This window comes from Ananas comosus, linkage group 10 (genome assembly GCF_001540865.1).
Source record: "Ananas comosus cultivar F153 linkage group 10, ASM154086v1, whole genome shotgun sequence".
Lineage (NCBI taxonomy): Eukaryota > Viridiplantae > Streptophyta > Magnoliopsida > Poales > Bromeliaceae > Ananas > Ananas comosus.
In genome coordinates, this window is record NC_033630.1 from 2941547 (window position 1) to 2957599 (window position 16053).

The following is a 16053-nucleotide window of genomic DNA, read 5'->3' on the forward strand; positions in this document are numbered from 1 at the left end:
ACAGATAGTGGGATCATTTTTTTAACACAGGATTGCTGAGAAATCATTCTCTCCGTTCATAAAAAAATAAAAAAAATAAAAAATAATCGATCCTAATCTTAATCATCCATGATTCAAGGACGGCAATCTTCTGTGGAAACGTTTCGCACATGGAGTTGCCAAGAATGCGCTCCCAACATCCATGAAAAAGTAGGATTGATCTCTACTGTATTTGTGGCGCCCTAATAATTTTATATTAAATTATAAAAATAGTAGGCTAAATTATAAAAAATCTTCTGTAATAATTCGTTTTTTCACTTTCCCCTCCTGACATTTAAAAACCTATATTTTACCCCGTTGTAAAATAAAAAATATTCACATGGAGGGTACGGTGTGTAAAATGACTATTTTGCCCCTCGCCATTTCGTCTTCTTCCTCATCTTCCTCAGCCGCCTCTTCGATCGATCGCGATTTCCACCTCAACCGACCGCAATTTCTCTCTATTTCCTTATCCACCTGCTCCCCTTCTCCTCCTGCACTCTTGTCGCCCCTCAATTTTGACGATAGTAGGGAGAAAATCGAAGTAGGTGTTGATGGAGAGGTAGGCAAGGGCAACGAGGGTGAAGGCGAGGCGGCGGAGGAGGGCAAAGGGAATGTGGGCGAGGGCGAGGCAGTGGAGGAAGGCGAGGCGGCGAAGCGGTGGCGAGACGGCTAGCCAGAGGGAAGCGAAACAACAAGGAAGAGGGCGGAGGGGTATTTTCGGCATAAAAAAAATATTTTATAACGGAACCCTAACGGTAGGGGGTGAAGTGCACATTTTTCATTTTATAAAGGAGCAAAGTGTAGGTTTTTAAATGTCATGGAAGGTTTTCTGTAATTTAGCCAAAATAGTATGAATTGTGATTATAAATATAAGGATCATAAATTCTAGTATCGATAATTAGGTTTAAATATTTTGAGTCCATACAACTTGTTAAGTAGCAAAGAGTTTGATGGTTAGTACTTAAAATTTTAAGTACAGCGTCTAACTATTTTATATTTCTAGCAAAGCTTATTGAGTCCAGCGGGGATGCTATTGATACTTTAAGAGGCCCACATCATTCTAATCGCACATTTTTCAATCCAATGACTAAAAAATTAATAGTACAAATAGATTAATACTATTGATAATATTCCAGCATAGTTTAAGCTTTATTTACTTTAAAAATGAACAAAGTAGGCAGCATATTTCTTTTTTCTCTCTCCAAAAAAGAGTTGGTTTGGTGCCAATAAATTATAATTGCTAACCAGCTGAATCATTACAGTTGGTATTGAAGCCAAATAGCAAGAGAAAGTAAAATTGAGATAGTAATACGAGAGAAAACGACAGTGACAAAATTGTCATCAGGGCCCATGAAAGCGCATTATCTTCTTTGCTTACTTCCGTCGGTGTATCATTAGGCTCTGTATTGATCTTTCCTTTTCAAGTTTCAGACTTTTAGTATTATTATATTTTTCTGCTGAGTTAATTGAATAAAAAAAGTTTACTTCTACGGGTCTCGAAAAGAACGAAAGAATTAAAAAAAATTAAAAAAAAAAGACACGAGGAGGAATTGACCACAGATCAGCCTCTTCACGATTTTCAAACAGGATATAATATTTAAGAGCAGTGCTACGCATGTAGTCTATAATTGGAGTGTTTTTTTTTTTTTTTTGTTTCTTATTAACTCATTTATTTTATTAAATTTTTTTATTAAAATTTTTAAAAAACATTTGAATTCAAAGGTGCATGATGCATATCCCTAATGAAGTATAGGATTCTATTTTGTATTTAACAAAGTGGATCTAATTTTGCTGCTGCTATGTTCAAACAAATTTTTTTTGGGCTTTTTTTTGCATTTAGTCCTTTTTTTTAAATTTTTCTATAAATAGCACTATAAAATTTATATTTGTAAGATTGATCCTATTTCTATCACGCAAGCACCATACGAGCGCCGAATTTAAGTTGAACAAGATAAACTATTTATCATATTTGGACACAATGAATAATTCAACGTATCTTTTCTAAATCTTTAAATTTTAGATATTACGCAATACCGTCCGTATTTGGATACGGTGAATGATTCATCGTGTTTAACTTAATCTAGCCGCTTATGCGGCTTTCGTGTGGCGCTTGCGTGGCGGAGATAGGGACAATCTTACAAATATAAATTTTATAGAGCTATTTATAAAAAAAAATTTCTTAAGAGTACTAAATGCGAAAAAAAGAGCTTTTTTTAGTAGATGAAAGGGGATTAGTATAGGAGGTTTTGTCCTTTCTTGTTCCAGTAATCTTTTTTCATTTTATTAATATTTTTTATTTAATTATTATATTGTCTTGAAAAGAAATACAACATAAATATGTACATATTTAATAGTTCGTTGATGTGACAATAATTCTATACTAGTATAGGGACCTGCGCGATGCAGCGGGTAGATAATAGGTCGGGCCGTGCTGGCCCGGCAGGCACGGCTGCCCGTTCAGGGCCACGCACGCTAAATGTCGGCTCGAACGGCCTAGGCCCGAATGGGCCGTGCCGTGCAGGGCTGACGGGTTCAATTTTCTTGGCCCAGCATAGCCCGTGATTATTGGTCGGGCCGGCCCAGCACGAGCTCTACAGTACTGTGTTGTGCCTAGGCCCGGCCCATAGGCGTGTCGGGCCGGACGGCTCGTCGGCCGCCCCGTCCGTTTTACATCCTTCCTCACAATCCACTTGTTATTTACCAACTAGTTCATGTTCGGCTTAAAATTAACTCGAAATCGGTCACTTATTAAAAAATGAGCTGAATATAAGTTAAAATTTTCAACTCAAAATCTTAATGAGCCAAATACGAGTTTGGATCATCTCGTTCATATTCAGACTCGGTATAACTCGAATATATATATATATATATATATATATATATATATATATATATAGAGAGAGAGAGAGAGAGAGAGAGAGAATTAGGCTGGAATACTATTAATNATATATATATATATATATATATATATATATATATATGTAAATGAATTTATATTATATGAATTTCAATTATTCATTTAAAATTCTAATTTTTCAAAAAAATATTTAATATTTTACTCAATAGAAAAATTACCAATGTAACTTGCTATTCTCAAATCAATTTGTATTCGACTGGTTAATAAATAAATTGAATACATGGCTCCATATTTAACAAACCCCAGGACTAGTTAATGAACGGCTCGAACTCGTTGACAGCCCCATCTGACAAATAAGGGTGGAAGTATCCCCAGTCCCCACCTCCGGCGCACTAAAGAGAGTGGTAGCTACTACTTCCCGCGCTTTTACGAGTCTAGGGTTTTGGCTCTCCGACCTCCATGGCTCCCGACGCTCCACCTTCTCCCCAGCCTCCGGCGAAGCGTCGCCGGAAAATCCACGCAGACGACGAACCGGCCGCCGCCGCCGGCGTCCCTCCGGCGGCGGCGTCCCCTCTTGTCGTCTTCGCCCACGGCGCCGGGGCTCCGTCCACCTCCGAATGGATGGTCAAGTGAGCCACCAATTTGTTTGCTTTTCTTTTTACCCCAAAACGAATCAAAAAGATCAATTTTTGTATCTTTTTGGAGTAGATTTTCTTGGTGGGTGAAATGTATGGATGGTCGCTCTTCTATTCCGATATTGCAAGTCCGTACCTGTGCTTTTCGCATAAACACTTTAGCCACCGAAATATGAACACACGTTGTTTGATGATTTTCCAGAGAGAGTTAAAAAGAGTTTCGCTCTTTCTAACTTGTAGAAACCACTGAATTTGTCCCTATGTCCTGTCCAAAGCTTCTTTCTCAGGGCATTCTTGAATGCAAATAATGTATTGCTATTTTAGGCAAATTTGAGAATTTTCTGATTTTGGAACCTATGGAAAAAAAACCATATTTTTGAATCAATCCTTTCGTACCTGAAGAGAGTGTTTGTGTGTGTCCAACAATTTTATGGGCTATATTATGTTGCAGATGGCAGAAAATGATGGGCGAGGCGCTAGATGCTGTTGAAGTTGTCACCTTTGACTATCCATGTAAGTTAAAAATTATAGATAAAAATGTACAGAACTTATCTGAACTATGGATTATTTTGAGTTGGCTACCCAACCATTCAAAATTTTTGATTTTACTACCCAACATTTCAATCTATTTGATTTGAGTCAGTCGTCGGTGCTTTGACTTCAAAGTATAAGCTAATTACTTACTTTATTAAATTCATAGTTGCGAGAATTACATGAAATATACTAACGAAAGTAGTAAAAATAAACGATACATTCAAAATTTGAAGTCAAAGCACCGTTGACTGACTCAAATTAAACGGATTGAAAGGTTGGGTTGTACAATAAAAACTTTGAATGGTTGGATAGCCAACTCAAAATGGTTCATAGTTCAGATAAGTTTTGTACATTTTTACCAAAATTGTATTGTTCATAGTGATTTTGTAGATTATGTATTGAGTAATGGTTCAAGATGTTGAGTAGTTGCTTCACTTTAATACTTCTAATGTATTATTGAGAAATATTTTTTATCGATATAACATATGAGGTGATTCAGTTGTGAGTTATAGCTACGATGTGGTTCTGACATATTTTTAGTTTGAACAGCTTGTAATTTTGTAAAGATAGGTTTTACGACGTATATTGATCACGTAGAAAAGGATAACATAAATGGAGACGTAGCCCGCAGTGTCATAGTTTTATGGTCGGCAATGTTAACTTTTCAGTGGTGTGGTAGTGGAGATTCTTTGACCTCATATGTTAAGTCCTTAGTCCAATGTCAATAGCTTAAATTGTAAACTTTGTTTCGCAGTAATCTTATATCTGCCGTAAATTCTAGTTAGCTAAACAGAGGTAAGTTACGTGCATGTTAACATTCGTCTTGTACTTGACAGATATTTCCGGTGGAAAACGTAGAGCTCCTCCCAAGGCAGAAAAATTAGTTGATCATCACTTATATGTTGTAAAAGAAGCTGTTGCAAAGTTTCCTGGACATCCTCTGGTTCTGATGGGAAAATCAATGGGTTCAAGGTAGTTTTTCACTCGATCAGAAAATAGTTCATTTCCTTTCATTTCTTGCTAATGTTCCATTAGCCAGCGACACAGGGGTTTGAAACACTAAACGATTTTTGTTGGGCAGGGTTAGCTGCATGGTAGCCGCTGCCGAGGATATCAATGTCGCAGCAGTTATATGCTTGGGCTATCCGCTGAAGGTATACGTCTATGTTCATGCATGTTAGTTATATGCTTTGTACTTTTATATTACCTTTTATAAATTTATTAAAACTCGTAGTCCTAAGTACAATAATAGATTGCTGTAAATTTTTATGAGGCGGCTTCCACATCGTCTGTACATTAACCAATTATTGTTACTCTTAAACAAACATAGGAGTCGGTGTTGTCGGATATGACTACATAAGATTATTGCAAATGTGTTAAATTAACTTTCACCATCCTCTTTCCTATTTGATGAAATTGCATAAGAAATCGCTCTATGTTTTACAGTTAAAAAAGAAAAAAAATTATGAATAGATAAAAGTTTCTCTTTTTCTTTTCACTCAAATCTGCGTATACTGATGCTTCACCTGTGGAAGCCATTCGCCTGCGACACCATAACACCTTTACATCGTATTCATATTAATCTGATATAGGGCATAAATGGAGCAGTACGAGACGATACTTTGTTGCAGCTGAGGGTTCCAACAATGTTTGTGCAGGTAATCAAGGATAAATATTAAACACCGTTCGCTGTTGATCACCGTTATAACCTCTGACGAGTTTAATAGTGGGCAGAGTAATCTTGGTAAATTTGAAACTAAATTAAGTTGAAGATGGAAAACTTTTACAGGGTAGCAAAGATGGGTTGTGCCCACTGGACAAGCTCGAATCCACACGCAAGAAAATGAAATGTGAGAATGAGCTGCATGTGATCGACGGCGGCGACCACTCTTTCAAGATTGGGAAGAAGTTCCAAGAGTCCACTGGAGTGAATCAGGATGAAGCAGAGAGAGCAGCAGTTGAGGCGATTGCGCACTTTGTCCTGAAGTCGATAGGAGAAAACTGAAACCAGAATATCAATGTACTTTTGTAGATCAGCAAATCTACTACTGTTTTGGTTTGCTGTATTAAGGTTACAGATGTTGTCAAGTTATTTCAGGTGAATCTAGCTCCCTCTTTTTTGTTGGGTTAAAAAAACGCACTAAAATCTGATTGTGATTAATTATCTAACTAATTTTATGATAAAAATAAAATATAACTTACGGATAGACGTAAAAATGTAAATAAATAATTCGATTGATTTGAAAGCGTGCGAGATATTATTCTAAGTCGTATTTTTGTCCTTACCTACGGGATTAATTCGAAACTCCGTTCCAAGATGTAATTAGAATTTTTGTTTTTATAAGCACGAACGCGAAAGAGATTGGCGAAAATGTTTTCAACACTCGATGACGAAAAAATCAAGTGAAATATATCAAAACAATAGCAAGAAAAATAAAGAACACTAAAAGTTTTTTTTTTTTTTGAGAAATAAGTAGCACGTTACTCGTTTCTTTTATTTTATTTAAAAATAAATTTAGTTGAAAATATGAATCAATTAGAATTCGAACTTAATATTTTGAGTACCAACCATAAAATCGTTTATCACTTAATCTGGGGACGATCGGTAATGAACAGCAAAGTTCAACTAATAAAGTAGGGGTGTAATTAAAAGAACGTTAGGCAACGTGCTACGGGGGAACGTCCGTGCGCAAGAAGCGCGCGTGTGAAAATTAACGTAAATAAAATAATAATAATAATAATAATAGAAATACGTTGTGGGTGTTTGGAAATTGAGAGGAGATGGGGGCTTTTGGGAATGTTAGGACTTAGGACTAAACATGTCAGTAAATGGGATCTTTTTTTTTTTTTTTTTTAAATTAATGGAAGTTTTCTTTTCTCAGGATAGCTCTTGTACCGTTATTTGGTCTCTGAAAAGTTCGAAAGTTTAATAATTAAAAATATTCATTCGAAAATTTTGATCTTCTAATGTGAGACCCTGCTGGAGTGGCTACGGATGGTGCTTTAACATTCGGGCTAGTGATGGCATGAACGGTGAACCATACTATCTCGATTTGGGTACTATTTCTCTATAATTTTTATTCATTCAAATAATGCAACATTTTGATACTACTGTATACTGTACTTGCAAAGCACTTCTTTCGGTAGTACGTACTACGCAACGGAAGCAAAGCCACTCCAACCTCCATAAACCCTTCGACAACTCCTCACCTCACAATACCCATGCCGAAGAACACCCCATCCCTTAATTCCACGCGTCGACCTCTCGTTCGCCCCTACTCTATCCCCCCTTCCACGCCGTGTAATCCTCTCCTTCATCTTTGCTTCTCCAAGCTCCAAATAATAACCCCCCCCCCAAAAAAAGAGAAAGAAAAAGCTTAAAAAATTCTACAAATTTCATGGAGATATATGTATACGCTAGTCGATCCGATTCTTAACGAGCTCCATTGCCATTTTGCGAATTAAACCCTAAATTTGCTCGGAATTATGCAATGGAGGTCCTCAACGCAGCTGGGTTGACCCCAATCGCGCTTCAAAGAAGCACTTTTGCCTCCGAGAAGCGAGCGGAGCCCAAAAAGCTCCTCCCTTTCCGGTTCAAAAAGCCATTTTTGAAGGGGGGTTTAGCTTCTCTCTCCTCGATTTTGCTCGGGAGCAGTGGCTTCGCCCACGCCCTCACCTATGAGGAAGCTCTGGGTCAGAGCATGAGCCCCGAATCCTCACCTGGGGACTCAATCGGCTTCGATTTGGGCCAATTCCTTGATGCGGTCGTGAAATTCGCTTCCGAGAATCAAGTCGATTTGGGCCAATTCCTTGATGCGGTCGTGAAATTCGCTTCCGAGAATCCCTTGATCGTCGGCGGAGGCACCGCCGCGGTGGCGGTTCCGCTTTTGCTGTTCCAAATCCTCCAAAAGCCGAAGCCTTGGGGGGTTGATTCGGCGAAAGGCGCTTATGCGAAGCTGTCGCAGGACCCCGATGCGCAGTTGCTTGATATAAGGGAAGGGAGGGACTTTAAGGAGGTTGGGAGCCCTGATGTTAAGGGGTTGAAGAAGAAGGCGGTTTCGATCATGTACAGAGGGGGCGATAAGCTGGGCTTCTTGAAGAAGCTTAGCTCGAAGTTTAAGGACCCCGCGAATACTACATTGTTCATTCTCGACAAGTGAGTGATTTGATTTTTCATATTGTTTCAAAAGAATGATTTATGTTTAGCGTAATGTTGGATATTCTCTTAGCAAATACAATTGAGATCTGAATTTGTTTGTACTGTGAAGTTGATTAAGAAAGTTTGAGAAATGGGTCTCTATTTGTTGTGCTCCCTTGGGATTGGATAATCTTCATGCTTGCTATCGCGCCTAATTCGGCGCTATACCTGCATGCTATTATACTTGCACTTCTGTATGTTAAAGAACTCTGATCTGTTAACATTTTCTATTTATCAAGCAATCAAGGTATATTCGATGCTCAATAACGTAAGATCAACGGTACATTGTTTAGTGATCTTGCAATTCCTTTTTGCGGATAATATAAATATCCTCTTCCTCTTTCAAAAATCGTATAGTTCCCTGAGTCTTTCGCTATATGTTCTTAGCATTAGCATTAGCATTTAGCATCCTTCGCTGTATAGTATTAGCATTTAGCACCTTGTATGATATATTTCACTTGTTCATATTTGCCTATTTATATTTTCCGGGTACAAAGAAATATCTCGTAGTTCTTGTTGTTCAAAAATGTTACTAGCTAGGAATTTCATCAGCAGAAACTTTCTTTTACTGCTGTAAATATTTGTTTTCAAAATGACCGCTGTTAAAACCAGGTTCGATGGGAACTCTGAATTTGTTGCTGAGCTGGTCACTGCCAATGGTTTTAAAGCTGCGTTTGCGATCAAGGATGGTGCAGAGGGACCTCGAGGATGGATAGTTATTATTCTTTGCATTTTGTGTCTCCTTTGATGCTTAGTTGTACCTTATATTTAATTCACGAGGTTTGACAAGCTCACCGATTCGACTAATTCCAATTTCAGAAGAGCGGGCTTCCTTGGACTCCACCGAACAAGGCTCTAATTGTCGACTTTGGTGATTTAAACGATGCAATCAGTACTGCACTGGGAGTAAGTTGGCCAGAACACTCTTTGATGATTGGATCATCTTAAATTTTTGAGTTTGCAGCTCCTAATACATTGCTTTTCTTTTCTTTTTTTTTCGAGGAAAATCTTTGGCTAGGAAAATATACGAAGACAGTAATTTGAACTCTTTTGTGGAATTCCTCCACTGCAGGATTTATTTTTCCGTTGTAATGCATTCTTTTAAGTATATCTAAGTTGCCTAGTTAGTGAAGATCTCAATTATGTACAGGAGAGCTCAGACGGTTTGCCTGTTACTCTTGGATTAGCTGCCGCTACCGGTTTAGGTTTATTTGCCTTTACAGAGGTAGGTGGTTCTTTTGTACATGACGGACGAAGTACCATGAGAAACTGCTTTATTAACAACTATTATGCATTAAATCAATTCTTTTTTCCTTGTGTTTTCTGCTGCAGGTAGAGACCTTACTTCAGCTTTTGGGATCGGCAGCTATTATTCAGTTGGTTACCAAGAAATTCTTGTTTGCGGAAGTGAGTACCCGATGTTATTTTTGAAATATCTGACTTGGTTCGTCCATTAACTCTCTTGCCAGTGCACGTGGGATGGTTCATCTGACCTCCACCATGCACGTTACCCAACTGTTAAGACTCATTTCTAAACCTTTCCCGTACAATTGGTCTCTCACATGTCACAATAAAGCCGTGCGGAAGGTTTCTTGGGACCTCTTTGGCCCAACTTGCCCATAATTTCGGTTCTACTTAATTAAGAAGTTATTTCAGTAGCTAGGCCAAATGAAGCACTTATGTTTATTTTGCTAACAGGACCGGAAGGTAACTCTCCGACAGATTGACGAGTTCTTGAATACCAAGGTTGCTCCTAAAGAGCTTGTTGGCGAGATAAAGGTACATATCTTTTTATATATCCATGATTAACTAACATACACTACCAAATTGATTTTTTTCATACAACAATGGATTGTGGGCATTGGTGTAAATTACGTAATAATCACTTCCATGTTGTATGAGGACCTTACTACTACCTGATGAAAATGGATCAAGCAACAATCAATTTTTTTTCTATTTTTTTTATTTTTGAAGCAACAGTCAATTAGACTTATCAATTTTATTTGGTACATTATTCTGACGGGGTTAGATTAATGGCATATGTTTCTTTATGATTCCTAGATGATCGGCAAGGCTCTTCTACCTGCACCTACAAGTGCGAGGAGCCTACCAGCTCCAGCACTGGGAAGTTCGAGTGCTTCTACAGATTCTACAGCAGAAGCTGCTCCTGAAACAAAAGCAGTGGTCAAGGAGGAGGCTGCAGCCGAGCCTCCTCCGCAAGTCAACTCAGTTTCTGTTGCAGAAGCCAGCAAGGAATCTGTTCCTGCAAAGCCGAGACCTCTTTCACCTTACCCATACGTAAACCTCTAATCATAATCCATTTAAGCCTATTCATTTATAAGATAGGATTGGACATATCCAAAGGCACCTGAAATTCTAAATCGGAAGAGATACTGATTCAAAGTAGATATAACAAGATGGAAAATGTTTGGTATTTTCGAACTTCTGCCATATAAAAACCTGTGATTTTAGTTTCTCTGAAAGAAATTTGTGGCCTTAGTGATGCAGCAATAGGCGCAAAAAATATTGTCCTAAGATTCATTCGCCATTGTCTACATTCAGTAACAAAACATAATCTTGTTTCTAACCTCTTTTCTTCTTACACTTTCTGCTTCTCATTTGGATGTGCAGTATCATGATTTTAAGCCTCCATCATCGCCCTCTCCGTCGCAACCTTAAGCACATTGTTGTACTTCAAATCCAAAGACTCGTCGTTCTTGCAACGAGATGCGGATAGAAATATCAGCAGTTTTGGATCAGGAGATAAGTTTATAGAAACTAGATTGTATTCTCGAAGAGGTGTCTCCAAAATTTTAGAATTCACAGGTTTTCTGATGTAGAACCATGAATCTTCTTATGTATAATTTATATGAGGGCAAGGAATGCTTTTATTTTTTCTTTTCCCTTTTTAGTTAATGTAAATTTCAAACTTCGCGACGTTGACTGAATATCCTGTTCAAGTGTAGTTTTCCCACAATTCTATGACTTTACACTGGATTATGTATGTTTTAACAGATACTGACTTAGAAATGTACTGGAACTGCATTTTCTAGTTGAATATCTCTAATCTGGAAACAAAGTTAACTAAACTATGTTTCATTGCAGCACAATATATTGTATATTTCTTTCTGCAAACTATAAAATATTATGTATACTTCTGTAAGCTTTTAAAATTGGCAAATATATTTCTGAAATAGTCAAAGATCTCTGTATTTGTTACTCTAATAACTCTCTTGCTCTTACTAAGATCAGTGGTTTTATCCAACTGGGTGGCTGAATTTAGTTTCATCCCCTTCTGTCATGGGATTGAGATTGTTTAACTTGCTCTCCTTCTTTCCACCCAGATTTCAATGGGAGTGATGGACAACAAAAGTTTGAGAATTGAGATCCATCTGAAATTCAGAATGATTGCAAATCACCAACATAAACAATTAATTTGTTTCAATTAATTTCTAAATTGAACTTCTATTAAGTTTATCAGCCACCACTAACTTTCACGTGTCGAGAAAAAATATTAAGTCGAAATCTTTCTGAACCTTAACTGAATTACATATTACTGTGTTAAACTTCATTTTTAGTTACTATAACTATCTCACCATCAAAATTACCACGCGACGGTCGCGCGTTGATGTCAACTAGAATAAAGTAGAGATTAAGGCCAGGTGATTAAACAAAGTTATTAACTATTTTTTAATAAATTTGAAAATTTTTGAATGCTTCATAGCTTTCATACAAACCGCGTGGTCATTGCTTTTGTAATGCTTTTGCTTGAATTGGATGACTGGTGCTCCTCCAATCCGATTAGACATTAGACATGGCTTATACTGGGGAAATCATTCATTCTGAAATAAGAATGAATTGTTTTAGCTTTGGTGTAGAGTTTGTACAATTCGATCTGCCGATGCATATAATTTAAAAAGCTCTTGATATAGGGTGCATTAGTTCACATGTATGCATCATAGCATCTTGTCGGATACATCAACATCACATACACTAGATGATGATGAACTTATAACACAATTGATGCGGGGGAAAGGATCTATAAATCTATTTTACGCATCAAGTTTTCGTCCATTAACTTCCTGCTGCTTGGGTACTGTTTTCAGATCATTCTTGTTTAGATCGATTTCGTGAAGTTCTTCAGGAGCTGCTTTGTTTTTTCTGTAGATGAAATACAGTATTAATTGAAGAAGGCCCACTGGACTACCAAGGAAATTAGGTGCCTGAGGAAAAAAGAAAAAAGAAAAATAGATAGTAAAGATTAGCTTAATGATATTGAAAACCTTAATTCTGACATCTGTAGAACACCGTTATTGAGCTCACAAACCGCGAGGAAAAGATCACGCCCCAGAAGTCCGTATGCCAGCCACAGAGAACTGGCTAAGAAGGAGAAGAAAGATAAATAGAAGGGCATGAACTCAACACTTCTGGTCTTTATTACTTCCTTCTGCAATTTCGTATCAGCACAAGTAGATTTTAGTGTCACTTATTCGTGCTGAATAGAAGATGCACACCACATACTGATAAGTTACAGCGAGAAAGATCGGCATGCTACAAAATATATGTATAACATGAATGGAGGATTACTATGAGCTGCCAGCTTGAATTTTACAGCAAACTCATGAGCTGATAGACAACAATTGCTTCCACTAAAATCATAGTCGACTCTTTTAAGTTATTGAGTATTTTGGGATCTTGTGCCCTGTTTGAAAAAGGATTATTTTTTTAGGAAGAAATTAGGCAATTTGTAGTAGAAGTCTTACCAATCTTTGCGTTGCCGTTTGCTGCTAAGATTGTTACAGACATATTACTCAAGAACGCGAATTTGTTAGAGATATCATGAAATTACTAATAACTAGTAAGCCAATTAGGCAATTGTATGAGAAAGAGATTCTACCACAGCGATTAAGGGAGAGCTATACATGGATATGGAGGCCACTAAACCGATGGTCCCGACAAATACTTTGCGGTGGCGGTGATCATGCAGCAGAAAGCTTGAGACAAAGACAGTCATAGTGAACAGCACTGTCACTGGTACCATCATTAATATCGCTGTTTTCTGTGCAAAATGACCAGAGAAACTTAGCAATACATTGCCAAAAGTTGCATATGCATAAGCTAATCAAGATGTGAATTTCGCGCAGGCTAATATCCGTAGCGAAAGGTGAAGCCATGACAACAGTTTTAAACCAATGGAAGGTTCGATCGGAAAGTTATGACGAATATTGCCAACTGATATGTACAGTTAAACCATATAACCAATTGAGTTTCCTAAGCTTTGCATGAATTTCTTTATTCGAGATCATGTTTATTGATGCTCAAACTAGACCTGAATGAACCGAGGTTCTCATGCAAAAACTTGCTGGTATAGGGAATTACTTCTTTCGTTCAGTGGATTTTTGAACTTGATGTATGTACGAGGCTAAGTTATGTTGGCATGTTTGTTGTGCATTTTTACTGTAGCTTTTTTTCTCTCATTTAACTTCGTAAATGACCGGCAGAGAAATTCAAATAGATTATGAATGGTCAGTAGATAAAAAGCCAATCGACAGCAATGCTTACAAGAAAATCAAACGAAACAATATGCATATGTGATCACTTTTGTTTTCTATTCACTGCTAAACCATATTTCTTCCTGTCTAATTATAGCGTGTAAAGATCTATACATAAGAAAATTTCTGAAACAAGGAAAGCAATTTGGACTTGCCTTGCGTTCAGGCAACGCAAACCATATATACGTGAAAATGAATGAGGTTTCCAGAACTATCCCTATGGCATTGATGGTGATTACAGGGAAGTTCTCAAATCCGCGGCTTACAACTGGCAGACCATACCAGGTATATAGCAGGCAATTCAGAAAAGCTATAATGTAAGGTACGCAAGAGAATTCTTCTGTGCTTCTCTTCTTTATCACCCTTTTAAACGTTAATCTGCGAATGAAGAAGAAATTATTAAGTAATGTGATCAAAACCTCCCTATTATTGCAGGATCATTGCATGTAATTCAGTACATGGGTGCTGCGTAAAGAAGCAACGAAGCTGCATTCCCTGCAAAACAGCAACCAGGTAGCTTGTCAATAAACAATCGTTTGTTTTTCTCTTCGTATTTTGAACAAAAAAGGAGAGAAAGACTACCCATTATTCCTACTGTTGCGTGTAACATCCCTCCCATTCTTCAGAGGAATTCTTTTAGAGTATGCTTGGGTTTGTGGCGAACGGAACCGAATTGGCTAATATTGCAAGTGTATTATATTGTACATGGGTTATTTATAGTGACAACAAGTAGATTAAGATAAGTGTAAGACCATTAAGTAAGAGGCACGAGGATTTGGTTGTGTTTTCGCTTATAGGCGCCTTCAATTTATATAGTCGAAGCTTGTCTACGTGTTCTAAGGAGACAAAGGATGTATGAAGGAATTTAAATGGAACTCATCCACCACCACGATATCTGTCGTGGACCATCCGGTTGATCCATACATCTTTACTTTTAAACCCAACCACCCGGTGAGCTACAGCTTTATTCATATTCGAAAAATCTTGGCCTTCGAAGTTGTTTTGATCCAAATACGAATGAAATGGACGGCGGATCACCAGGTTGTGGATAGATGGTTCAGTGAATTAGGTCTAGAAATAATTTCTCTGTTGGATTCTGCCACCACTGGAACTAGTCCTAGTAAGAATTCCACTGATCCAAATAAGAAAGAAGTTGGTGGAAGTGGAACCCGAACTTTTGGAGTAGTTTCCTGCGAATCTAAAAGAGAATTACTTATGTTCTTTAAAGTTCTTTGAGTAAATGAATTGATAGTCCCTGTACTGCCCTAGTCATCTCTAGCTGTTAAACGGAAATTTGATAACATGCTATCCTTTTTCCTTCTGTAAGATGACCTGTTCAGCATGTTTTCATATAAACTGGATCCAAAAGGAGATTTTACATAAGTAAAATGGTTACCTTATAGATAGTCTAGAATTGCAATATAAATCTTAAGTGAGAAATTCGGGGACAAAGTCGCATTATCAGGATATATAGTACAGGGAGTATGCACTACTTTACCCAACTTCTTTTACATTTTGTTGTATTCAGGTGGCGCTTTGTTGCGCACGCTTATGAGTTATGCTCTTTAGGTGATGGATCTAACTTTTTTAAGTTAAGAACTCCTTTGGTAGATCGGTGATGGAGAAACCCATGAAGAAAAAGAGATGATCAAAGCATTACTCTTCACTTTTGTCACCTTTGTTAGCCATAAATTCAATGTGAGAAACCGACTATGTTTACTTTATTCTATCGTGATTTTGGCGCCTAATGCTCGCACTGGATCATTATTTCATGTCACCAACAACCAAACCATGTCCAGCTCTTCACTGAACTATTATGCAGTATTGTGGTCTTCCTTTGTCTGCAACATTTTTCATTTTCTTTTTAGGTGGATTGCAAGGTGTGACTGCTGTCTCTTGACTCAGAAGATTATTGTATGATAAAATAACACTGTATAATTTGATGTCTTTAGGCCAATTTGGGAGAAGGGATTTGGGTGTGATCTTAACCTTCACAATTGCCGCGCAAAGTGGTTGCTTGAAGATCCAGTTTTTATTATCATTGTACCAAGAATATGTCCATCAATATTATCTTCTTTACACTGTCACAGAATATCGAGTTCTCGGTAATTTTCATGTAATTAGTTAATTGACCCTGATCTTCTAACTTTCATGATAACCAGAAAAAAGTTAAGTTATTTCCTTATTACTGCACAATAAGGAAAGCTATTTTCATTGCTTCCTCATAGTCAAAAACCTGTACCAAAACAACCCTAT

The 16053-nt window shown here is 37.5% G+C and overlaps 3 protein-coding genes across 5 annotated transcripts; 2 read left to right on the forward strand and 1 right to left on the reverse strand.

Moving 5' to 3' along the window:
- LOC109716316 (KAT8 regulatory NSL complex subunit 3) lies at positions 3190-6208 on the forward strand. Its single transcript, XM_020241680.1, has 6 exons — positions 3190-3507; positions 3965-4026; positions 4884-5019; positions 5129-5201; positions 5640-5705; positions 5837-6208. The coding sequence occupies exons 1-6, from the start codon at positions 3338-3340 to the stop codon at positions 6050-6052; spliced, it is 723 nt and encodes a 240-aa protein (XP_020097269.1). The 5' UTR covers positions 3190-3337; the 3' UTR covers positions 6053-6208.
- LOC109716495 (rhodanese-like domain-containing protein 4, chloroplastic) lies at positions 7384-11245 on the forward strand. Its single transcript, XM_020241974.1, has 8 exons — positions 7384-8203; positions 8858-8960; positions 9065-9151; positions 9396-9470; positions 9578-9652; positions 9944-10024; positions 10307-10543; positions 10877-11245. The coding sequence occupies exons 1-8, from the start codon at positions 7539-7541 to the stop codon at positions 10922-10924; spliced, it is 1371 nt and encodes a 456-aa protein (XP_020097563.1). The 5' UTR covers positions 7384-7538; the 3' UTR covers positions 10925-11245.
- LOC109716017 (bidirectional sugar transporter SWEET3b) lies at positions 12068-14625 on the reverse strand. Of its 3 annotated transcripts, none has more exons than XM_020241288.1 (6): positions 14380-14624; positions 14256-14292; positions 13953-14175; positions 13143-13304; positions 12529-12692; positions 12068-12406 (listed from the first exon to the last, which is right to left on the reverse strand). In XM_020241288.1, exons 1-6 carry the CDS (start codon positions 14414-14416, stop codon positions 12298-12300), a joined length of 732 nt encoding a protein of 243 aa, XP_020096877.1. In that variant the 5' UTR covers positions 14417-14624; the 3' UTR covers positions 12068-12297. The 3 variants fall into 3 exon arrangements, with proteins under 3 accessions (XP_020096877.1, XP_020096876.1, XP_020096878.1); XM_020241287.1 differs by having other exon boundaries at positions 12068-12468; positions 12573-12692; positions 14380-14618; XM_020241289.1 differs by lacking the exon at positions 12529-12692 and having other exon boundaries at positions 12068-12468; positions 14380-14625.